Consider the following 23,196-nt stretch of genomic DNA (forward strand, 5'->3'; position numbering starts at 1 on the left):
GGCCTCCCGGACGTCATCTCCAGCTTTGACCAACTCCTCGTAGTATTCCTCCGGCACCAACATAGGGTCGAACCCTGCAACGAGGTCCACAGAAGAGAACTCCCCCTCCGTCGAATCGGAGGGTTGAGGGACCCGACCATCTGGAGACTCGAAAGCGGTGAACTGCGCCACACGGTCGAACTGCAGAGGGTCCTCGTCCACTGAGTCCTCCTCTTCAGGAATGAATGGCGTCGTGACTCCAAGATTAACAAAGGACCCAAAACCGTCGAATCCGCCGTGTTGAAGGATCGGTCTGTAGTTAGAATCCCTAAGACAGGGGTGGTCGTTGGCGTTGGTGTGCATGCGGAAGAGCTCCAACTTGCATGTCCTAGGTTTCAGTTCCTTAGAAGAGTGCGGACTCTGGGCCTCCGACTCTGATGGGTTCTTCATGATCATTCCCAAATCGCATGTCCTAGGTTTCAGTTCCTTAGAAGAATGCGGACTCTGGGCCTCCGACTCTGATGGGTTCTTCATGATCATTCCCGGTTGCAGAGCGCTATCGGCGGTGCGTTCCGTCCGGTCCGACGCGGACAACATCAATGAAGAGATGGCGTGCTGCGACACGAACGCAGCAATCTGCGCAGCAGTAGTCGGCTGTATGATGACATTGAAGGGAACCCACAGAAACTCCTTGGTCAAGGGACATGTTGTTTGCGAATGGGGGGGAACCGATGGATATAGAGCGTAAGGCTTCAGGGACAGGCTGTTGGGTAGGACTGAACGTGACAATATGAGCTGGCGACGGCTCCGCGTCACGACCTGATGAAGGTTCTGAGGACTCTCGACTAAACTCCAAGGAGGCCAGTGGAGTTTCAAGTGGCTGTTTAGAAACCTCTTGAAGCGCTGCTTCAGCTACATCGACTTCGGCTTGACTAGTAGCTTCAGCCGTCGATTCGGCCTCAGTGACGACTTCCGTACCAAAGGCAACAGTAACGTCCGTGGTGCAATCGCGAGCGGCAGCAACTAACTCGGGTGTTGCGTGGCTAGGCTCGGCCTCCACTTGATCACCCGTCGTCGGCATCACAGCGGCTGTTATGACTGTCGCGCCACGATCAATATCAGCCAGCTCGGTCAGGTCGAGCTCTGCCTCAACTAGCTCGGTTTTGGGATCCCCGTCCTCGGCTGATTCCACAACAACAGGCTCAACAGCAGCATCCAAAACAGGCTCAACAGCAGATTCCATAATTACCACAGACTCCCCGACAGAGTGAACCGCAGGCTCCTCAGTAAACCCCTCAGTAGCCTCCTCAGTAGGCTCCTCAGTAGGCCCCTCAGTGAGCTTTTTAGTAGCCTCCTCAGTAGCCCCGTCAGTGAGCTTCTCAGTAGCCTCCTCAGTAGGCTCCTCAGTGAGCTTCTTAGTAGGCTCCTCAGTGAGCTTCTTAGTAGCCTCCTCTGCAGGCTCCTCAGTGTGCTTCTTAGTAGTCTCCTCGGCAGGCTCCTCAGTGAGCTTCGCAGCAGGTTCAAACTTCACATCAGGCTCCTCAGAGAGCTTCGCAGCAGGTTGCTCAGTAGCCTCCTCAGCAAGCTTCACAGTAGCCTTTTCGGCAGGCTCCTCAGCAAGCTTCACAGTAGCCTTTTCGGCAGGCTCCTCAGCAAGCTTCACAGTAGCCTCCTCGGCAGGCTCCTCAGTGAGCTTCACAGTAGCCTTTTCGGCAGGCTCCTCAGCAAGCTTCACAGTAGCCTTTTCGGCAGGCTCCTCAGCAAGCTTCACAGTAGCCTCCTCGGCAGGCTCCTCAGTGAGCTTCACAGTAGCCTTTTCGGCAGGCTCCTCAGCAAGCTTCACAGTAGCCTCATCGGCAGGCTCCTCAGTGAGCTTCACAGTAGCCTTTTCGGCAGGCTCCTCAGCAAGCTTCACAGTAGCCTCATCGGCAGGCTCCTCAGTGAGCTGCACAGTAGCCTTTTCGGCAGGCTCCTCAGCAAGCTTCACAGTAGCCTCATCGGCAGGCTCCTCAGTGAGCTTCACAGTAGCCTTTTCGGCAGGCTCCTCAGCAAGCTTCACAGTAGCCTTTTCGGCAGGCTCCTCAGCAAGCTTCACAGTAGCCTCCTCGGCAGGCTCCTCAGTGAGCTTCACAGTAGCCTTTTCGGCAGGCTCCTCAGCAAGCTTCACAGTAGCCTTTTCGGCAGGCTCCTCAGCAAGCTTCACAGTAGCCTTTTCGGCAGGCTCCTCAGCAAGCTTCACAGTAGCCTTTTCGGCAGGCTCCTCAGCAAGCTTCACAGTAGCCTCCTCGGCAGGCTCCTCAGTGAGCTTCGCAGCAGGTTCCTCGTCAAGCTTCACAGCAGGCTCCTCAGAGAGCTTCGCAGCAGGTTCAGGCTTCACAGCAGGCTCCTCAGAGAGCTTCGCAGCAGGTTCCTCGTCAGGCTTCACAGCAGGCTCCTCAGTTAGCTTCGCAGCAGGTTCCTCAGTAGTCTCTTGACTGAGTTTCACAGTAGCCTCCTCGGTAGGCTCCTCAGTGAGCTTCGCAGAAGGTTCCTCATCAGGCTTCACAGCAGGCTGCTGAGTGAGCTTGACAGTAGGCTCATGAGTGAGCTTCACATGAGCCTCTTCGGTAGGCGCCTCAGCTAGCTTCGCAGCGGGTTCCTCATCAGGCTTCACAGTAGGTCCCTCACTGAGCATCGTGGTAGCCTCCTCAGCGGGCTCCGTAGCCTTTGCAGTAGGCTCTGCAGTAGGTGCTGCAGTAGACTCTGCAGTGGGTACTGCAGTAGGTGCTGCAGTAGCCTCCACAATGGCTTCCACTACAGACTCAATTTCAACAGACCCAGGGTCAGTACCTACTGCAGCATTCGCACTAGCATCGGTAGGTTTCTCAGTAGAATTCTCAGTAGTCGTATGCGCGGGAGGTTCCGCAACTGTCTCGGTAGTTCCGCTCTCCACAAGACGAGTAAGGTCAGGTTCCTCCTTCGAGACGGATTTCCCCTCATACGAACCTCTTTCAGGCTCGGTTTTAACCTCCGCTGCAATATCCAGTCGAGGCACCTCAACACGAGTTTCGGTGGAAGGCTCCTCCTGCACATTCTGGTCGGTTTCATCTGGGTGCGTCAGAGCAGCCTCTGGTTCAACAGCCACGGCTTCTGTTGTATCAACATGCTCGACCTGCTCAGCGTTGGGCTCGATATCGTGATGGTCGTTCTCGTGGTCCTCCAAAGCAGTTGAATCTCCCCTCGGATCACTTGTCTCAGCAACGAGGTCAGTGGTTTCATTGTGAGCGCCCGACATCTCCTCTCCTGGTTCCTCGTGTCCTTTAGCCCTTGACTCGAACATGAGCCTCATCCGCTCCACACGAGATAGGGTATCGGCGGGAACACCAGTAGTTTTCTTCAGTGGAGGCGCGTGAGGCCCAGTCTGTGAACCCTTGGGAGTCTTCGGGGTGACCCTAGACTTTGCAGAGATCTCTGAGGGTTTCCTCCACAGGAATCCAGGCTCTTCCTTGTGGCCAGGCCACGCAGGTTTCGTCTTCTTTACATCGACTGCCTTGGGCACCGCTTTCTTGGGCACTGCCTTCTTGGAGGCGAACTTAACCTTGCCAGCTGGCACTTTGGCTTTGACTTTTGCTTCTGCTACCTTCTTCGGTCCAAACACTGCTTATGAGATACTGCTTCACTCACTTCTCTAGTCAAGACACGTAAAAATATACCGATTTCGCTGTGGGGCTTGCGCTGGTTAAGCAAAGTTCGATTTGCTTATGAGGGGGACCATCATGTGAGTTTTGGCTCGAAGTCACACCAGCTCAACAGAGCGCCAGGTTACAAGCGCTCACCCTGTTTTCTCTAGGTTGCCGACCTGTTCGTCGCCAGAGCTGACTTCTACCGTGGATAGAGAGGGCCAACCATCAAAGAGTTTCCTGTCGGCAGTGGCAAGCTTAGATTCCTTCGCAGGCATGCTTTGCGCCCGTGAATACCGACGTGAGTCCTGAGTGGTCAGCACACAGTCGACGTGGTTTGGTCGGTGGACACGCGCTGGGCCAACATGGCAGCTCTCTTCGCGGCAGGATTCCTATGCATCGGTCACTGCTTGGATGAAGAGAGGGCGTCAAAGCCAGCTGATTTCGACACTGACATGCCCAGTGTCAATCCTATGCATATTTTACTACCTAAGCTGCATCTGATGAGGTGCTACATTCGGCCTACGGAGCTTCAGCACACACGAAAAACTCACCGGAAGGCAAAACGCTGTCGAGTTACGATAAACCAGAACCTCGACCGAGTCATTCGGGAGTGCCAGGAGTTTCATGTCGCCAGACGCGGCGTCTGCTGGCTCTACGGTAACTACGTGGCCGCTTTATCTGGGGGACAGGCACCAGGTCCAGTGAGATCGCTTTCCGTTGAGATTTGGCAAGACCAAGAACTTGTTGCTGGCGAGCTAGGCATTCTGCTTGGGCGTCTGTACATTAGTTTGACTGGCTTCTATCGGAAAGCTGGATGCGGTAATGTGCAGCTTGTCGCGCTGTCGAGGCTTCTTCACAAAGCAGGCGTGGAGCATTGGGACTTGGGGATGGGAATGGACTACAAGGCTAACCTTGGCTCACGTTTGATTCCCCGCGCGGAGCACATTTCACTAACGCGATCTCATAGACACTTCAATGAAACGAACGCTCGCGTAACCGAGCTCGAAAGTATGTCGGAGAGCAGTTGCGAGAGTGTAATGGAGTGGCTGCCTCGTATATCGCCATCAGAAACGAACGAACTTTGATTGTCCAGATCGTCCGATATATTTTCTATGTGTAAACTGTGTGCCTGACACCAGCCCTAATCGCGTAAGCACCATTTTCTGTGCACAGATCGCTTCAATGAAACGAACTCTCGCGAGCTTAAAAAAATATGTCGGAGAGCTGCGAGAGTATAATGGAGTGGCTGCCACGTGTATCACAAACGAACTATCATTGATTCTATCCGGTTTATTCTCTGTGTGCACACCGTGGTGCAGTTATGCCTGACACTGACCCTGATCGCAAGAGTGCCGTTGGTCTGTGCACAGGTTTACCCTTCTGCAAGGGTGTACGTGAAGGGTTCGGACACGCGACCAAGGTGACACAGGACGAAGAGCGACTACATTGGACTCCGAAGCTCCGCTCCGATTATGGGAAAAGCGACAACATCCCTTCTCAGGCCTTCAAACTACATCTTCCGGAAGACGCTTCAGACGTAGACGTATCGTCGATTCGCCAGCAGTGGATGTACGAATACACACAGAGATGCACAGGAAAACGGCACTTCCACGTCACGGATGAGTGCACAAGTCAGGGGTTCGGCCTTCAGTTCGCTCCAGACGAGGACACGGGACGCATTGTCTTGAAGGCGTTTCGGAAAGAGGGCACGATGGCCGATTTCCCGGTGCATGCGTCTCTGAAGGAGAGGAGACTCTATCATCGTGGCGGTGCGGGACCCGACGAGGTCAAGGCATGCTTAAGCTTCCCTGACACTGACGAAGAGTTGCGGACCGGTTATCGACCCATAAGGAGGAAGCTGAAGAGCTCGGACAACGAGGTGCTGCACGAGTACCCCAAAGAGCCCTTCCCCATCTGGTCGGAGGAGATGCGTAAACCATCGATAAGGGTGGCCCCCAGGCAGAAGATGACGGGGCTGGCTGATTTTTTGGGCGTGCCGGATCACAGCGATGAGGAGTTTCCTCCCGAAGCCGTGATCACGCCCTCCTGGCCTACGCTGGTAGCCCAGCCCCCTGACGTGCTCAATGATGATTTGTGACTCAACTCTTCTTCAAATCTCCCTACACACGTTCAACTTCGCTGTCAGAGTAGCGGCCGAACTCGTCGACAAGGCTGCGGTCTGGGGAGCTGGATGAAGGATCTGCGGGGTCGGCTGTCTCACGGGAGGAGTCGTCTGATCGGGGTTTCTCCCAATCCAAAGAGTACACCGCAGGTTCACGCACTCGGCGCTGCCGTCGACATGAGGTAGATTCTGACTCGGCTCCTGCAGATGTTGTTTTGTCAGGTGACGTAGAGACAGTCTCAGCCTTTTTCTGAGGAGTCTCTGATTGGGGTTCTGATGCTTCGTTGGTGTCTGCTGGAGATTCAACCACGGAAATGTCCTTTGCTGGATTATCTGCAGGAATGTGCTCTGCTGGAGATTCTGCTTCGAGAATGTCCTTAACTGGATTATCTGCAGGAATGTCCTCTGCTGGAGGAATGTCCTCTGCTGGAGGAATGTCTTCTGCTGGAGATTCTGCTTCAAGAATGTCCTTAATTGGATGATCTGCAGGAATGTTTTCTGCTGGAGGAATGTCTTCTGCTGGAGATTCTGCTTCAAGAATGTCCTTAACTGGATTATCTGCAGGAATGTCCTCTGCTGGATATTCACCTGTTGGACTGACCTCGGGAGTGGTCTCACTCATCTTGGCCATGTCCCGAAGGAGCGCTGCTGCTTTCACTGGATCGAGATCTGCCTTTTTCTTCGCCAGGTCGGCCATTCGTAACTTCAAAGCCTCTTTCTCATCTCGAAGAGCGAGCTCCTCTGACTCAATCTGTTTTCTGCCCTCATGCAAACCTTCCCTCTGAGTGGCCAGCTCAGCCTTACGAGCATGCAGCTCCTTAACCTCCGTCAGCAGACCATTCCTTTCGGATTCGGTGATATCCCGCAAGAGACCGTCTCGCGCCTCGCGCAAAGTCACTAGATCCAACTCGGCATCTGTTTTCTTCTGCTGCAACGTTTGAACCTCCGAATTCAGCTGCAGCCGCTGATTCGTGAGATCTAGACTTACTTCTCGGGCCATTTCCGCCAGAGTGGTCTTCAACTCGTTGACGTCACGGGTCAACTCTACGACGACGTCGTCCCCATCCACTGATCCGTCTAGGACGGCCTGCCTCAAGAACTCACACTCCTCTTGCATTTGCGATATGCGCTGTTGATTGGCTACTCGGCGCTCTTCTCGAGGTCCACGCTGCTGTGCAAGTTGCCTGCGAAGGTCCAGGAGAGCATCTCTAATTTCGGACACACGACGGATCACTGCGGCTTCCTCAGCCCACTCCGACCGTTGAGGCAGACTGAAGAGAACGGCCTCGTCAACACCACAAACAGTATTGAAAAGCGCCTGCAGCGCCTCGTCCACTTCTACCAGCGCCTCAGCTGCGGTCTCTCGAGCCGCCTCCGTATTTTCCACAAAGGACTCGCGGCAGTCGGCTGATCCAGCCACCAGCACAGCGTTCCTGGTGGCAAGCTGTCCCCGCCTTTGCGCACGCAGAAATTCCTCGGCTTTCGGGAGAGAGAACTCTGTCTCGAGCGCGTCCTTGGCGTATGCAATGTCCACGTCGCACCGATCAGCATCGGCAGCTGCCATTTCACCGAAGTTTAGCGCCAGCAGCCCGCGAGAGAAGTCGCGGACCGCCTGTGTGTGCAGAACAGTGGCTTCATCAACTCTGTCACCGAACAGGGCCAACGCCCCGAGTCGGAGGTGCCTGTCTGCGCCAACCTCTGCGATGAGACTGTCAGTAACTACTTGTCGAAGCTGGCTCACCCATAGCCCAGCGGACAGCGCGGAGGTCTTCAAGGCTTCCTGGCAATCCTCCATCTCGTCCAGGTCGGTGCACGTCGCCACTCTACACATGAGGACGTGCTGCGTGTTCAGTCTCCGCATACAGAGCTGGAAGAACTGGGACGCCATGTGGAGGGCTCTCCTCGCTTGAAGCCTCCAGCGCTGATTTGCCGCCTGCACAAACTGGGTTTCATCTCGAGTTCTCTGCAGTTCGGTGGTGATGTCGCTCAACTGCCGTTTCAGCCGCGCAATCTCCATTTGGAGGCTGTCCTCCCGAGACAAGGCCAAGCGCAAAGTGAAATCATTGGCTTCCCGAATGACCTCCTCCACCCACTCCTTCGGCTTCACCGGTGGAGGTACAGCCACGGTGCGCCGCTGAGGGCGCTTGAAGCTGTGGGCCCAATGTTGCCTCAGGTTTAGTGGTGAACCTCTCCTTTGTTTGGGTCGGTTTGTTAGAAGGAAGGTGCGTCTCCGAGACATCAAATGCGAATCCACACCCTAGATGTTATTAGATTGTCCATTCGAGACATCTCGAAAATAGTATGTATGGCTGCTTCAAGTCTCTCATGGATAGCAGCATACACTACATTGAAAGTTGTACACGTCCCTAGGGGTCCACAAAGAAATCTTGATCTGTTGGGTCAGACTTCGACCACACGAACTGTGTTGCTGTCCGTCTCAGTCCTCCCGTCGATTTTGAGCCCATGTAAGAAGACGATTCCGACGAGGATACGATGGGGGTTCTGCACTTCCAAATGTTTTTTGACGTTTTCCCCTGGGGCAGATTCTTGGTACCTAACGACATCAACTTCCGCCGGTCGGGACTGAATCTGTTGTGCAGACGTCTTGCCGCCTTCCGCACACGGCTTCGTGGCTTCGCAGGTCTGTCTCGTGGACTTCGTTGATGTGTTGATGTACAACGTCTGTCCGGTTCCAGATATTGTAGCAGCTCCGGCAAGGTCATTCTCGCCACAGCTTCCTCTTCCAACGAACGCACGCGCCGTATCCACTGCACCGTGTGGATTTGTGGCGCCCAGTGAACCCTCCGAAGCTTGCGCACCGTGGCTTCGTCCAGCAGCGGATACACCTCCTCTTTCTCAGCGAATGAGTCGATTTGCCTGAGGAGTTGCGTATCCGCCTCCTCAAGGCCGTCGAGAGGCATCAGAGTGACCGCCTCCAGACTCAGAGCTTGGGCTTTTTCCGCATTGATGTAGTTCCACGCAGCGGGAGGCAAGTGATCCCGGATCTCTTGAGATAGCAACCGTATATGATGTGGCATCAGAGGTGGGTCGACCACGGGTTGGTTCCTCAGTGCATCAGTATCTGCCAACCAATAATTCTCCACAGAATCCTCCGACACCGCAACATCCAGCTGCTTACCAGCTGAGGACGTCATCAATCCAACGTTCATGTTTTCGATCAATACTTAGGTGGCCCTTAAGAGCATTATTGGCACACCTCATCAGATTTACGTAATTCAGACTTGTGGGAGACGAAATTTGCAACCGATCTGACTGTCAGAAATCGCACAGGGAATCGAACATCTAACAACCGCACTACACAAAATCACCCACTTGTCTTGCAGCTAGAAGGCGGCGAAAACCATTCCACAAGATACGGAAAAGAAGAAAAAATCCTGCAACATGCAGGAGTACATCTCCCACTTGCCGACGGACCATTCTGGCGAGAGGACCTATGTACCTCTGGTGGCGATGAACTCTGGTTTGGTGGGAATCGACCAGCGCTTGAATGACTGCCAGAAGAACGCCCTTCAAAACTTCCCTTTCGTGCGGACGATGCGCAACGGCCCTCCACTCGGGTACTCCTTGTCGCAAGTCCTGCTTCCGTTGAAAGAGGCTAAGGAGCGCCTAGATCAATTTCTGAAGCATCGACCCGCGTTGCAAGAAGCGCTAGCGGAGGTGAAGGAAATTCAGTCGGAGGTTCATAACCGGCGAGCCCCCCACCGGGCGCCAGCCATGACCAAGCCAAAGCCACCCAGACTTGACGTCGCTGTACAGGTAATGTCCGACTTCCAGGTCTTCGACAGGACCGGTCTGGCCCATGCGGAGTCCTTGGCCATTCTAGAACAGTATGACCCTGAAGTCGATGCGGCTGGCGAGCCCCAACCCAAGCCCCTTCACGTGGTCGCGCAGGAATTGGTGTGTCTGAAGCAGTCTTTGACCAACAGTGTTGCAAAAGGGAGGCAACTAATTGTGAGGCTGGTAATCCATACAACACAGTACATGCTTCAACTTTACCTGGACTACCTACATGCGGAATCAATTGGAGTCAAGACAACGAAAGCCGTCGAAATCGAAGGTGAACGCAGCATCGACGTTCAGTCCGCCTCCATAACACCTCGTACCCACCTCTGTGACCGAGTCGACGTAGCGCTCGACGCCATCGTTATCGCCAGACGCGAGGCACCGGAATCCCGAATACGAGCAGGACCCGCACATACGCACTATGAAGTGCAGAACACCTTAACCAAGCGTGCAGTGAACCAAAGGCTGGCTCGCGAAGCACAAAAGTCCGAATAACCCTAACAATTATTCTGTTCACCCAAACGTGATATGGTGTTAAAGGTGAGCTCCAGCGGATCTCTTGACAGAACAAGCGTGCTGACAAGCATTCGTCGTATCAACACCGTAGACCGGCAGCAGAGAAGCAGCCCGAAGTGGACATAGGGTCGAACTCTCATCGATTCAGCACTTCTGCCGAGGCAATTGAAAGCGCCAGCACAGCTGATCCGCTGGACGAGGATCCTATCGATTTCAGAATCTGGAAGGCGGACAGCACCTGGGGTACAGCGCCAGCCAGCGATTCCGATTTGAGCTTTGTGGTTGCCATTTAACTTTGCTTCGAGGCTGTTACGATGCATTGAACGACAGCGTCGACGATTGTGAGCAGTTTCTCTTTTGAAATCGTCTCTGCCTTGCGAAGAGCCACATATCGAGCCTTGACCATTACGAGTTTGGAAGCCACTCCATCGTCCTCCAGAGCTATTCGTGCGAGGTCCAGATCGGTGCTTGGTAGCAACCTGGGGGATGCTACTTTTCCTAACGCTTTGACTCTTTGAATGACCAGCTTGAGCACATCGACTGCGATGGGCAGCTTGTCAATGAGGAACAGCACACACACGAAGCACTTAGCCTCCGATGCCACCAACTCCTCCACGTCTCCGGCATAGAGTTGCTCGTAGCGCGAGAACTGCAGGTGGGTAGCCAGAGTTCTGCTGTCGGGGTTCGCGGGGTCGGCAAGGGAGACGTACACAGTGACTGCGGCATCGCGAACGGTCATGTGTCGGGAGACAAAGTCAGCCACGTCTGTCTTGAGCGGTGTGGGTTCTGGCACAAGCGCCAGAATGGCCTCAGTCCTCGCATCGACGTTCTCGTCGGACTCCATCTTGCGCCTTTTTCGGCGGGGTTCAGCCATACGACGTTGATTAGCCGTGTATTGTTCCGCTTCCGGAATCGTTGGAAAGATCTTCCGGCACACCAATCCACGAATGTGGATTTCGACCTCGGCCCCCTCCCGAGAGACATCATGCTGAACCACAGCTCGAAACTCCTCCCAGTACGGGATCTTCTGCACGAACGATAAAAACGGTTCGGGTTCCGAAATCTCTGGTGCGTCGTAGAACTCATCATCTTTCAAAATGGAATATGCCATCCCTGGCTGGACGGTGATCGGGTGTACCTGAGTGTTTCCTTCAACCATAAAGGGTTTGAACTTTTCGACCGAGTTCCAAATCTCATCACAAGGCCACTTCACCAAATCGTCTTCATGTGGGAGACTGTGTGGGGACACGATCCGATTCAGGTGGCAGACCATAGTTAGTGCAGCCTGAACCACAGCGTACGAACAGCCCAGCGTGGACTCGAAGGTCCACCGATCCAGGACATGCACCGCCAAGCCAGCCTGGAACACTGATACACTGTCCTGGCCCTCGCGAATATATGCGCCGTGAGCTTGAAGGTACACCCCTGTCTGTTGCGAGCGCCACAAAGCTTCTCGGTGATCTTGGATAGCCACCAGGCCCAACACACCGTCTCTCATGCATCCTACGTTGTAGCCGTGCCGGGGGCAGAGACTCAGGCCAAGCGAGGGACACAGACCGATGCAGGTCTCGCAGACGACGCACTTAACTTGAGGCGCGTGTGAAGTCAACTTCAGAGAGACCGCCAGAAACCGGAACAGCACCTTCAGCTTCCATAGGTCCAGGGCAGTGTCAGCCACGACAGAAACCCTAACCCCACATTGGAACGTCACAGCGAGGGTGTCCTTGTGGTAGGCTGCGTTGACCGGCTGGACGTCGCTGCATGCGTAGATGGCGGAGGTGTAGCTGTCGCCCCGCTGCGGCATGTCGGACATGGAACGCTGCTCTGTGTTCCATTTGAGAGCGAGGGCAAGGAGAAGTGTCACATCCACCGGCGGCGTCTGCGGGTTGCACACAAATGCGTGGGAAACCGGGAAACTGGCTAGTTGTCCGTCCTCGACCCAAAGTAGCAGATAGTTCGATGGTATTGTGGACGAAGGTGGAAGCGGCGGGATGATGGCTTCGTGAGAATCCAGATAGAGGACAGGGAACATCAGGGTTCGCCCGGCTCCTAGCAGCCTGTCAGCGTTCTCCAGCGCCTCAAGCCCTAAACGTACGCCTTCCTCAGAGCTGCCATCGAACAGCACCAAGGAACCACAGCCAATGCCGTCGAGACTCCACATGAGGACCGCGTTGCGGCTCTCGTGGCGAATAAGCACGGACGGGTCGGAGACACCGATGTGGTCGAATCGAGCTGCCGTCACCCTTTCGTTCCACAGGGGAAGCAAGTCTCTGGCGCAATATCTTCGTTTGAGTTCCTCCTCCAGAGCGGATGTGGAGACTAGTGGTAGGACGGCTTCGACGAAAGTAATGCCGGCATGCACCCAATCATTCATCAAATGAAGAGATTTCACAAATCACAGGGGATTTTCATCGCTGAACCACAAAGGGACTCAGAAACTTCTGCAGCCGCGCACATGGTGCCGGTGGCTCTCCCGACGTGACGAGGTACTTTCCTCCATCTACCAGATCCTCCAGATGAGTGACTTCGCACAGTGCCTGGTCGTAGAATTTTCGAACGGGCCCCATGATAGGCTTCGTCACCGAGCTTGCGGCGAAGCTTAACTGGCTCAGATTCTTGATGTGAGCCTTCAGAAACAACGGGCTGCCGTCGTGGTATAGATCTCCATTTCGAAACAGCCATATAAGCCGGGGCGTGATGGCCTGCACTCCGAATCGCTGCACACCGAGGGTATGCGGCTCGACAACTGGTCTTCGAGGTTTCCGAATGACAGATGAATATACTTCATGTGTTCTTGAAGGCGACTCCGTCATCCCATCGAAGAGGAACACATCATCCCTGCCGGCCAAGCCTCGTCCGTTGCCAAACTCGTCAAAACGTGCCTTGTGGGTGCCGGTATAAAATTTGTGGTCAGTTAACCGCTCGAAGACATTGCGAGGCGCTACAAAGCACTCAGGAAGGACCTGACGTCTTTCGGCATCGTGGAATTGCGTCTTGGTTGGCCGCATTCTCTTTGATGCACACAAGAAATTCGAAATACACGCTGCATCTTCGGAAGGCACCACCGAACACACATTCAAGTTACCACATCACTTCACAAGCGCATCTTGACCACGCCATGACGGAGCAGCACGATGACGCCGTCTGCCACGGGAACGATACCGAGGGCCTCGTGAGAGGTCTTGTGAATGCTGAAAGCTGACTGCATAAGTGACCCCAGCGTAGGAGTCTCGGCCAAAGAGGAAGCCAGGACGTCCGCCACGATGGTCTCGGTGATGGTGCTGATGACAATCACACGACAAGTAGTCGAGAGCAGGACTAGGTTATCCTTGAGAAGGCACATGTCCACCCAACTTATTGTAGCGTCCATCTGTGTTGATATCAAGGCATGACTCACATTTTGTAGTAGATCCGAGCAAGTTCTGTTGGGGATGTCGATCACACGAGGAGCACCCGTGGACAGACATACGAAGAGCTTCTGTGTTACGGAATCCAGTACAATTCGGCGAACCTCCGCATGGCGGGACAACCCAATGTCCACCAGTAGCGGCTCCACTGAGTGTGTCGACTGCCGCCACTGCCAGAGGCATGTGAGGGGCACGTCCGACTCCAGCGCGGTGGACACTCGGTCGATTTCGGGCTTCGGATCGCCCTTTGCTCGCATGGTTGCGGCCAGACGTTCAACTCCTACAGAGCACATGCCTCTTCCGCCCGTTGCAATTATTAGAGCAGGTCCAGAATCCACCACGACAGCAGACAACCCAAAGAGATGAGGTCGAAAGGTGATGAACGGAAGATGCGAGCCCTTCTCGCAGAATGAAATCTGGTACAGAGCCACCAGACCCGAGGCGCACGCCACCAGGATGCGGTGCCCTCCTTGTAGGAGATTCATACTGGTCACCTTGTCAGGCGAGTCGTGTCCGCTCTTAGGCAGGCCAAAGTACCCAAGGCACGATCTCTCCTCCAGCTTTCTTTTCTGGTAGTGATACACGGCCACGGTGAGCCATTCCGTTTCTGTCTCTACAGGTGTTTGCAGACCCAGGAAGAGCAGAGGGTACTGGCCGTGTAAGAGGACCGTGCCGTGGCTGGCGTGGATCTGGGACTTGGCCAGAGAGGTTGAGAGCGAACTGAGCAGCGAATTGGACGATCGCATGGCCTCTGACAGCTCAAACTTCAACCAGAGGCTGACAGGTCCATATGGAAGCCGCAGACCGATTCCCAATGAGGAGTCAACGCCGCCTAGCGGCTGTGGAAATAGTCCCCTGGCCAGAAGGTGAGCGGCTAAGTCGCAGTACTCCTCGTGGAGCTCCGTGATGGAGGTAGCGGGCTGAACCGTGTCAGCGGAGACCGTGACGGGAAGAGAGCCAACGATAGACTTCTGCTGCAGTTTTAGAGAGACCAGCAGGGTACCCGGATCACACACGGGGCCGTGTCCGGTCACGTAGTCTTCCTTCAGTCTGGAGGCGGATATTTCCATGAGGCCGGTAGCCGTGTTTACTAGGAGGATGCCTTGGCAAAAGCCCAACGCCTTTGACAGGTGTTCAGGGAACCTGGCCGCCTCTAGCACTCGGAAGGTTCTTGGGGTAAAGTTGTAGAGAACTGGGGGTTTCAAGTCTATTAGACAAGGGGACATGTGTACTTCGGCAGAAACAGGCTTCACTTCCTCCAAAAACAAGCGAGGCTGCAGTAGGCAGATGTTCTGCAGGGCTACAGGACCCCTGAGCGACTCGAAGGCCGAGAGCAATCCCGGAGAGAAGAGATGCGAGAACAACGACAAGGGCGGCGGTTCAGACGCAAGTCTCGTGGGAAGTTCGGGGCACACGTCGCAAAGGACCTCCAAGTAGAAGCGCAACAGGGAGAAGCACCGTATTCTGAAACACACAAGGCTGGTGCTGAAGTCGCACGCTCGGAAACTCTCTCGAAAGTAGCTCTCCATACACTGCTCTAACAAGAGGAGGCCAAGCAGCCTACGCCAGTAGGGACTGCCTGCCAACACACGGCCTGTGGAGATCCAATGGACAGGCATTGAGGGGTCGACGATCACCTGCTCGAGGGGACTGATGATTTCGGTCTTCAAACGATGAAAGAGTTTGTCGGGGTGGCTGGCAATGAGACAGTGAAGAGTGCTAGGCGCAGCTGGGAGTTGGACCTCTGAGTGCAGGAGGGGAGAAGCTAGATACGCCGCGTACCCAAGAATGGCGAGGTGCACTGCTTCTGGAGGAGGGGAAACCAGTTGGAACAAATATCGAGATACCGTCTCTACGGCAGCCGGCTTGTCAAGGCATGAAAGAATTTCCATCTGCAGGAGGTCCTCTCCACTGCTCCGCAGGTTAGGGGCGATCAATGAAGCCTTCAGCTTACGCGTAGTCAGCTCGTCTTGCCCCTGTCCTGCTAGCTGTGACATCTCGTAAAGGTCCAGAGGACTGATTCGGACGTCTCCGAGGTGGTACCGCTGGAAGTGGGTGTCTGTCGGATCGTGTATGGCCTCCTCGTACATGGCCTTGTCCTTGACATCAACGCCGACGTGACCAATTCCTGAGAGCTGCTGGGCGAGTAGCAGCTGGTTCTTCTTTCTAAGCTCAGCGTAGAGCAGAGGAGTCGTCGTGCCCAAGTCCAGGTTCCCTGTCGCCGACAGCGGCCTCCACTCTGTATCTCCGGGCCCCTCAGGTGGCACCACTATAGTAAGGGCGGCCTTGAGGTGATCTCTTGACAGGCTCCATAACAACCAGAGTGCTGCAGGACTCTCCTGGTTCAACCACTTCCTCGTCAACCAGTGTAGGAAGGATGAATCTTCCGGTGGCGTGACGTGCCTGTTGTCCAAGACCCTAGCCACCAAGATGCCTAAGTGGAAGTCTCCCACTTGACGAATGATAGCATCAAAGGCCTCGGACCAGGCGTGTGCGAGGAGAAAGCAGCCTGCAGCGTAGAGATGGCGTTTCTTCGAGAGAAGCTGGAAGCCATTGCGAATCATCACGGCGCGACCTTTGTCAGACTGGAGGTCCGTATCAGCGAATAATTCAGCCACTCTCGTCCTGTCATCCTTCCGATAGAGCAAAGACAAGGCAACCGGCTTATTGCGCAGGCAGTGCCAGAAGGCGACGTCGTCAGGGTACCGGCGATGTTTAAACGCATCCTTGGTCAGGTCGTCAAGTAGACTGTCCAAAGCCGCTGGAGACTCCAGCCACACAGCGATTCCCAGGCTTCCCAGAATGCGCCATTGCAGTTTCCCGCCTCCAACGGCTCGAGCGATGCTGAGCGCTTCTGATAACAGAAAGCTCTCCTGGTCCCGGTTCACGTAGCTAGAGAGAAGCGCTGTCAGCGACACGGGCTCTACCTGCAGTGACGGGTCGCCTAGGGCGTAGTCAGCTGTTGTTGAAGGCGGATCGTCCAATGTGTGACCAGAGGTGGCGAGACCTCCGCGGTAGTGCGCTTCTACCTGCCAGTCCTCCAGCAGCAGACAGGAAGCTTGGAGACGCAGCTGTGGGATCTTACTGAACGAGCTCAAAAAGAACTTCAACCGTTGCATCTCGGAGGCATCCAAGAAGTCCGGAAGGCCTTCAGAAAACGCATCACAGCAAAGCAGCAGGTACTTAAGGAGGTCATCGGAGATGAGGCCATCAGGAGGTTCGCTGCTGTGTTCAGCAAGTGCGGTAAACTCCTTTTCCAGTGCCGTCGTCTCTTTGTCGTCAGACGAGGAACTAGATCCGAACAAATCCACATCGAAAGCGTCGCTGTCGAAATCCATGTCTCCATTTTTAGCTCCTGCAGGCGTCGCTGGATGGGTTACAGAAGACGAGACGGGGTCGCGGTGGACGTCGGGAACATAGGCTTCAGTTCTAATACTGGACGGTTGGGTTTTCGACTCGAATGACAGCCCCAGGAACGGATCCTGAAGGAGGTTGAGAATTCCGTAGTCCTTACTTGGGAACAACGACGCCTCGAGAGCTTGATGGGCCTTGGACTTCTCTCTCGAAAAGGCAGCAAACACCTGTCCGGTACGAAGCAGCAGCTCCCGCAAAAGGTGCATTCTTCGGGAGTGAAGAAGGTCCAACAGGTTCTCAGCAGTGCACATCAGATGACGTTCCTTTCCGACTGCGCGTTGAAACTCGGTAATCTGGCCGTCGACCGTCGCGAGTAGAGCCGATTCCGAGAGCGTGTAGGCAGCGAAGGCGTCGTCGCCGATCAGAAGCCCAGCTCTGATCCCTGACAGCCATCCATGCGTCTCTCGACCTGTAGTCTCCACATTTAGAGAGGTCCAATGCTTGCTGGGCATTCGGTTCGTTGTGATCAGAACGGCACACCGCGCGTCGCACACGGTACGATCCGCTGGAGCTCCGAGTCCATGATGCAGTTGGATGAGGAAGCTGTTGTGTCGGTGGGAAACGTTAACGCCCCCAACCTTGAACGCCTTGTAGATATTGTATAGACGTTGGAGGAACGTTCCGGGACGTTGCTCATCCATGGTGGATCCCCTTCGCACTTTGCTCTTTAACTTCTGAAGGAGTTTGATACGTTTCGGCTCGTCGACGACCGTGGACGCACCTCTGGTCTCCGCCCAACGACGAAACGGCCTCCCTATCTCGATTCTCGCTGTGGCGCACAGCGTCGTGAACTGCATCCCCACGCCCGAAAGAGGCACGAGAAGGATGTGAAGCTTCGTGGTCAAGACAAGAAGCGTTTGCGATGAGATTCCCAAGGCCAAAACATTGTGCTTCCCAAGATCGAACGCTGCGATCTCGTTACGGTAGTCCAACTCCACAGCGTACAAGCCGACATGGGGTCGGGTGAGCTCCGAGAAGGACAGTACAGGGCTCGTCGCCAGGATCGTGTGAGAGCCGACGCCATGACTGAGGGCGAAGGAGCAGGTGGTAATTTGGTCCAGGGGGTCTGGTTCGTCATGATTGCATATCGCGACGAGCGAGCTGATGCCTTCATCGAAATTGACCTTGTAATGCGTCAGCATCTCAAGCGAACTGGACACGACCAGGCCAGGTCCGAACGCGGTCATCTTGTAGAAGAAATCGAACGCGACCTTCAGACTCACCTTTCGAGCGTTCACACCCACCTTCACGCCGACAAGGTGCGTGTCCTGCACTGCGGACGTCTTCGATTGCAGCAGAAGCTGCACGACCACCAGCACCCGTTGAGGCTCGACGAGCCTCGCAGTTTTGAGGTCCAAGATGGTCACATTGAATGAGGCCTCGGGAGCCTTGGCTTCCAGAACTTGCAGCAAACTCAGAGGCAGCGATTCCTCCGCAACGACGGGCAAGTAATGCACCTTCCAGTCGTCAATCTGATAGAATACGATCTTCTCCTCCTTGGTGACCCCCACTATGACTCTGGGCTCGCGAATGGGGAGGAGGGCTAACTGCGATAGCGCATTGATTCCAGGCGTGTACTTTCCTCGTGATATGTGCGACAGGGATATTGACAATCTCGGCGTCGTAATCGTGGCCATGCCGGAGCTTTCCAACACGATCCTCTGTCCGTCGCGAGTACAAAGCAATTGTTTTACGAAGCTCTTTCTGACGTGCTTGTGGATTTGCACCTGCCTAGCCACCACGCCACTCGCAACGAGGTCGGAAGGCCAGCATACGTGCTCTAATTGGTGCCAGGTTTCGAAGCTGGGGCCTCGACAGGCGCCTAGAAACGTGACTCGATATCGAACTCCGAATGTTTCGTCGGCGTTATCGAATGTCGGAACTATTCTGAATCCTAAAATCTCGTTGTGTCTCGAGCGCAGCACCACCTCACATGGCGGCAACACCACATCCTCGTTGCTGATGCGTGCACCCAAGACAGAGCGACACTCTTCAGGCGGCATACCTGGAGAAAACAGCTCATGCGGCCACATGGTTAACGCGATTCGCCTGGCGAAGAGCGCATGACTGACGCCCGACTCGATGGGAAGGTGCGCAGGCGTCAGCAGCACCTTCGCCACTGGCGCCCTGCGTGGCACGTCATCCAAGTCTTTCACGGCGATGCAGTACAGACCTCCGTTCTGCTCCGCAGTGATGGAGCCCGTCGCGAATAGAAAATGGCAATGTCCGGAGAAGGCATCCATCACCACAGGACCTGTATGGGGTTCGTTTTGGGAACTCACTTAAGCTACACGACGAGTGTGTTGTAGGCTCCAGAGGAATATCGAAGGAGCTTGTGAGAGGACTTTGTTGCAGAGTGGTGGAATTGGGATGCGGACCTGCACATTCGCGAAGAACAGCGATCGAGCTGTCGCTGGAACAGATGGTACCTAGGACCTTAGAGTCCTCGACGGCGGAGGGCACCTTTCCTGGGATGTCAGTGTCCCAGTGGGTAATGTGGAAGTTCATCCAGGAGTCGGTCACAGATTTCACCATAAATGTTAGGCTGTATTAGAAGCACAGCTCACGCCCACGGTAAGCGAACAACTGGGAAGAATGCCAGCGTCTGATTCCTGAGCGATTCCCGCCAAACAGTAATCACGCTGTCCAATGTATGAACGGCGAGTCTGGAGCACGTTTGCTCCCCTATAGAGGGGAGCCAGGAAAAGGATACCACCGGGGACGGGTGGAGGAGTTCCAGGTACCTGAACCGTCCATCAAGGCTGCCAGCGTCGAAGCACTGCAAGGCCTCGTTACCGGAGACGTCGCCTGACGATTCAGACCGGACATCATTCCACATGACCGGTTCGTCTCGGCCCCGTCGATGGCGCAGGAACGGCAAACGACACGCTGCGCAGGTGGATTCGTTTCCCCGTTGACGAACACGGTCGCGCAGCAAGCTGCGCGGGCACTCGGTCGTCGAGATCAGCATATTTCCTGTGGGGCTACACGTGCTGACACAGGCCAGGTGCACAACTGAGGTGATCATACGTTGCACTATATCTTCCTCCAGACACACCAGTGCTGTAGCCAGAAATGTGCCTTCTGTGGAGACAGCGGCCTTCCGAACTCGAATAGGGGTGTCGGTCTTCATAGTTTTCAGAGGACGCCACGCAGCCAATGTCTCGAACCCGACGACAGATTCCTCCGATGAAAGCTGTTCGGCGACATTAGCTTCCTCCAGACTGCTGCAACGGTTGAATATGACCCGGTATGGTGTTAGCATGGGAGAATTTGCGTCGCAAATAAAGAGGACGTCCCGCACCCAAACAAGCTCCGATGCATCACCCTCGTGGGGTATAGTTAACACCACAGAAGGCTGGTGGCCGCAAAGTCCATAGAGATCCACAGTGGTTTTGTCCGCAGTCGCGGTAGCAACCGCCAGCACGAGGCTAGTGGGATGCCACCGGAGGACCGCGGGCTTTGTGGGCAAAGACACCCGTCCTAATTCCAAAAACGTCGAGGCACGACACACCAGAAGCTGATTGAACCCTCGGCTGCTGTCTCACCTCCAGAGACAAGGACACAATCCCTATGAAGTCGTGGACGGGGTGCACGCCGCAGAGGGCCAGTCCCGTCGCTGGCGGCACAAGAGGGATTCTGTTTGATGCGCCGCTGCCGCTCACTTTTTCGAGGTCAGGCTCTTGGTGATGAAGGACAGGCCGCCCTTGCCGACCATGCTGGCGTCGTCCAGTGGGCGATAAGCCTCGCGAGTCAGCATTAGTATGCGTGGAATTACCGTCTTCACTGGCGGCGCTGGGAGGCGGCCTAAGGACTGAGTGGATATCCGAGTGTCCACCAGCGCCTCTTGGTTGCCGTTGGACATCAGCTGCCAGACGTCCAGGTGGCTGTGACTTTCCAACTGCAGAGTGCTGGACGTCAGGACGCGTGCTCGTTGTGGTTTGTAAGCTTGCCATTCGAAGCTGGCTTGGCGACCGTCATCGAATGACAGCGGCTGACGTGGAGTCAAGCCGTCGTTGTCTGAGTCCGGCACGAAGTCGAATGGATCGATATCAACTGACGACGCCACAGAGTCGAGTCCCAAGTCTAAGTTCACAGCATCGGCGTCAGCGAAGAGAGCCGTAGCCTGTTCTTCCATAGAAATACAGAAATGCTAGCGCTTAAGGTCAGAATTTTTTCCTAACGACTCACGAAGGATGGCGTTTAGCCACCAATCTCATCAATGTCTCCATCTGAGCCAGGTCCAGCTGGTCCTCTCGCCTACCGCCGATCAGCTGCTGTATATCCTGCTGTTGCTGCTGTTGTTGCTGTTGCTGCATCTCGAGTCGGTGCATCCGTCGCGCCTCCTGCAACACTCGTTCTTGCATCGAGGGGAATTGGGCAGGCGCCGACATGGCGTGCTTGAGGGGCTCTTGTTGCATAGATAATAGTCGTTCCCGAGCTCGCAGCTGCTCAAAGTGGAGAGCTTGTCGCGCCATTTCGGACTGTTGGGCGTAGCTGTCGTCGGTCTGTCGTCGGGAGAACAGGTCGGCAGGGTTTCGGTCCTCGGATCGCATGTCAGAGTGCTGCAAATCAGGTCTCTGCATCATTCGCAATAGCCTGTCCCTTAGATCGCCTTCCTGTGGCTGCGATGGAGCCCTTTGAGCGTAAGGGCCGGAAGACACGGGGTTCATAAGACTGCTCATACTGTAGCTTGGTTTCTGCCAACAACTGGGATTGCTTGCCTGTGGCATAACCTGCGGGATGACCTGTTGAATAGCCTGCGGCATAGCTGGAGCGCGCTGCGCCAAGCATTGACTCTGTGTCCCCAGCTGCCCAGGTAGCCCCGGAGGCCGCGTTTGCAGGGTCTCAAACAGGGAGGCCATTTTGCGCAGAGCTTCGGCGACGTCAGTGGACTTCCCATCGGCCAATTGAGCGGCCCAAGGGGATATCGTCGCCGGGTGCTTCTCAGGCAACGGAGGGAACTCGCGCTCCGAAGGCGGGGACTGCGGTGAAGAGTCCAGCTCCGGCTTCTCAGAGTTGATTTCTCCCATGGTCTTCACGTGGATTTCATCTGGCTTCTTGGCGGGCTCTTTGCCTCTTGCTTTAGTCTTCGCTTTGGCTTTGCCCTTAGCTTTCGGTTTGGGTCTTTCAATCGCGTCCTCGTCGCTGCCGCTGGTCGTCTTCTTAGTCTCGCCGCCCATACGAGTGAAGGTCGGTTGGCTGGCGCTGGTCACGGCAGTTTTGGGTTTCGCCTTCGGGTAGCGCGTTGCGGGAGTGGTAAGTCGAGCATCCAGCTCGCGCACGTTCTCACGACGCTTAAATAGTTGGCGCTCCACAGGTTGCTTCGCCTGGTTCACCTCAGGCGGAGTCAGAGGAGGGTAAGTCCCTGATCCTTTGGTCCACACGACCTCGCAAAGCTCATCTAATAACTTAGACACTAAAAGATGGCCCTCGTAGTTGTACAGTCGCATGAAGTTGTCCACCTTCATACGTGGGAAGGTGCTTGCCGTCACGAGGTAGGTGTCACAAGGACTCCACTCACACACGACGGCACATTCCTCACGCCACTCGGCCACTCTCACGGGGGTAGGCCCCCCGGTGTACCAAAGGGAGAGATCCCCAGCCATGTTGCCGAACCCGCCTATCGCTAGCATGTTGCCCTGGTGGTTCCACTTCACCGTGTTGCGGTAGCCGCTTGGAAATGAGTGCATCACGCTCAGATCAGATCCCCGCAGCATCGTCACTTTGCAGGGAGCCTTACCCTCAATCAACACGATTTCGTCTTTGACAGGGTTCCACACGGCATCCTGTACGATGCGCGTGTTGACCTGTTGAAAGCTCGTCATTGTCATCAAGAAGCAGTCAGTCACCGAGCCGTAGTTCTCGCCTTTTTCATCCACCAGCTTCGTGGTTGTCAAGAGCAACCGATCGCGATTCCACTGGAAGGTGCACTCGTCGGCACGGCCCAAGTTCTGTTCCACACGCCGCATACGCTTCCGCTGCAGGTCCACCTGAATGAGAACTGCGGAAGCCATGATTTGCTCCTCAGGACTATACGCCTTAAAGATGGCGACGGCAGATTTAGTCTCATCCGTGCAGCTGTCATTCACGCTGAACGAGGACACGCGGCTCTCTTCAATGTCCATCAACGCAGGCTCGAGCAGCTTTCGCCCGGCCACCAAGACTATTTTGTTGGCTTCGTTGAAGAACGCATAGCGACCATCGGGCGTCCACTTGTATATCGGCCACTCCATAGACCTGATTTTCCGTGTGTAGAAGGAACCACGGAACTCCGGAGGCGATTTCGAAG

General features: G+C 55.2%; 9 protein-coding genes across 18 annotated transcripts; 3 read left to right on the forward strand and 6 right to left on the reverse strand.

Moving 5' to 3' along the window:
• KVP18_003027 (uncharacterized protein) lies at positions 1 to 3,307 on the reverse strand (the record flags this gene model as incomplete). 3 transcript variants are annotated; one of them, XM_067954422.1, is made up of 2 exons in its annotated part: positions 1 to 633; positions 662 to 3,307. In XM_067954422.1, coding segments are annotated over 2 exons (3,279 nt in total), but the record flags the coding sequence as incomplete, so codon positions are not given. The 3 variants fall into 3 exon arrangements, with proteins under 3 accessions (XP_067810085.1, XP_067810087.1, XP_067810086.1); XM_067954424.1 differs by lacking the exon at positions 662 to 3,307 and having other exon boundaries at positions 13 to 519; XM_067954423.1 differs by having other exon boundaries at positions 536 to 3,298.
• Positions 3,308 to 3,914: 607 nt separating this feature from the next.
• KVP18_003031 (uncharacterized protein) lies at positions 3,915 to 4,726 on the forward strand (the record flags this gene model as incomplete). 2 transcript variants are annotated; one of them, XM_067954431.1, is made up of 2 exons in its annotated part: positions 3,915 to 3,939; positions 3,966 to 4,726. In XM_067954431.1, 2 exons carry the CDS (start codon positions 3,915 to 3,917, stop codon positions 4,724 to 4,726), a joined length of 786 nt encoding a protein of 261 aa, XP_067810094.1. The 2 variants fall into 2 exon arrangements, with proteins under 2 accessions (XP_067810094.1, XP_067810095.1); XM_067954432.1 differs by lacking the exon at positions 3,915 to 3,939 and having other exon boundaries at positions 4,004 to 4,726.
• Positions 4,727 to 4,962: 236 nt separating this feature from the next.
• On the forward strand, positions 4,963 to 5,739 carry KVP18_003028 (uncharacterized protein; the record flags this gene model as incomplete). The annotated part of the gene is made up of 1 exon (XM_067954425.1): positions 4,963 to 5,739. One exon carries the CDS (start codon positions 4,963 to 4,965, stop codon positions 5,737 to 5,739), a length of 777 nt encoding a protein of 258 aa, XP_067810088.1.
• Positions 5,740 to 5,761: 22 nt separating this feature from the next.
• Positions 5,762 to 8,933, reverse strand: KVP18_003025 (uncharacterized protein; the record flags this gene model as incomplete). Of its 3 annotated transcripts, XM_067954417.1 has the most annotated exons (3): positions 5,762 to 6,727; positions 6,752 to 8,020; positions 8,520 to 8,933. In XM_067954417.1, the coding sequence occupies 3 exons, from the start codon at positions 8,931 to 8,933 to the stop codon at positions 5,762 to 5,764; spliced, it is 2,649 nt and encodes an 882-aa protein (XP_067810080.1). The 3 variants fall into 3 exon arrangements, with proteins under 3 accessions (XP_067810080.1, XP_067810081.1, XP_067810082.1); XM_067954418.1 differs by lacking the exon at positions 8,520 to 8,933 and having other exon boundaries at positions 5,762 to 8,002; XM_067954419.1 differs by lacking the exons at positions 5,762 to 6,727; positions 6,752 to 8,020 and having other exon boundaries at positions 8,130 to 8,933.
• Positions 8,934 to 9,165: 232 nt separating this feature from the next.
• KVP18_003030 (uncharacterized protein) lies at positions 9,166 to 10,062 on the forward strand (the record flags this gene model as incomplete). The annotated part of the gene is made up of 1 exon (XM_067954430.1): positions 9,166 to 10,062. One exon carries the CDS (start codon positions 9,166 to 9,168, stop codon positions 10,060 to 10,062), a length of 897 nt encoding a protein of 298 aa, XP_067810093.1.
• A 310-nt stretch (positions 10,063 to 10,372) lies between these two features.
• KVP18_003026 (uncharacterized protein) lies at positions 10,373 to 12,457 on the reverse strand (the record flags this gene model as incomplete). 2 transcript variants are annotated; one of them, XM_067954421.1, is made up of 1 exon in its annotated part: positions 10,373 to 12,457. In XM_067954421.1, one exon carries the CDS (start codon positions 12,455 to 12,457, stop codon positions 10,373 to 10,375), a length of 2,085 nt encoding a protein of 694 aa, XP_067810084.1. The 2 variants fall into 2 exon arrangements, with proteins under 2 accessions (XP_067810084.1, XP_067810083.1); XM_067954420.1 differs by having other exon boundaries at positions 10,373 to 12,244.
• A 34-nt stretch (positions 12,458 to 12,491) lies between these two features.
• Positions 12,492 to 13,091, reverse strand: KVP18_003023 (uncharacterized protein; the record flags this gene model as incomplete). The annotated part of the gene is made up of 1 exon (XM_067954415.1): positions 12,492 to 13,091. One exon carries the CDS (start codon positions 13,089 to 13,091, stop codon positions 12,492 to 12,494), a length of 600 nt encoding a protein of 199 aa, XP_067810078.1.
• Positions 13,092 to 13,177: 86 nt separating this feature from the next.
• On the reverse strand, positions 13,178 to 21,042 carry KVP18_003029 (uncharacterized protein; the record flags this gene model as incomplete). Of its 4 annotated transcripts, XM_067954427.1 has the most annotated exons (6): positions 13,178 to 13,453; positions 13,481 to 19,158; positions 19,187 to 19,449; positions 19,478 to 20,424; positions 20,453 to 20,543; positions 20,570 to 21,042. In XM_067954427.1, 6 exons carry the CDS (start codon positions 21,040 to 21,042, stop codon positions 13,178 to 13,180), a joined length of 7,728 nt encoding a protein of 2,575 aa, XP_067810090.1. The 4 variants fall into 4 exon arrangements, with proteins under 4 accessions (XP_067810090.1, XP_067810089.1, XP_067810092.1 ...); XM_067954426.1 differs by lacking the exons at positions 19,187 to 19,449; positions 19,478 to 20,424; positions 20,453 to 20,543; positions 20,570 to 21,042 and having other exon boundaries at positions 13,178 to 19,147; XM_067954429.1 differs by lacking the exons at positions 13,178 to 13,453; positions 13,481 to 19,158; positions 19,187 to 19,449; positions 20,453 to 20,543; positions 20,570 to 21,042 and having other exon boundaries at positions 19,468 to 20,169.
• Positions 21,043 to 21,091: 49 nt separating this feature from the next.
• On the reverse strand, positions 21,092 to 23,140 carry KVP18_003024 (uncharacterized protein; the record flags this gene model as incomplete). Its single annotated transcript, XM_067954416.1, has 1 exon — positions 21,092 to 23,140. The coding sequence occupies one exon, from the start codon at positions 23,138 to 23,140 to the stop codon at positions 21,092 to 21,094; it is 2,049 nt and encodes a 682-aa protein (XP_067810079.1).
• Between the last annotated feature and the right edge of the window lie 56 nt (positions 23,141 to 23,196).

This window comes from the organism of the source record quoted next (assembly GCF_019968955.1).
Source record: "MAG: Porospora cf. gigantea A chromosome Unknown PgA_NODE_305_length_23196_cov_336.822, whole genome shotgun sequence".
Taxonomy (NCBI): Eukaryota; Apicomplexa; class Conoidasida; order Eugregarinorida; family Porosporidae; genus Porospora; species Porospora cf. gigantea A.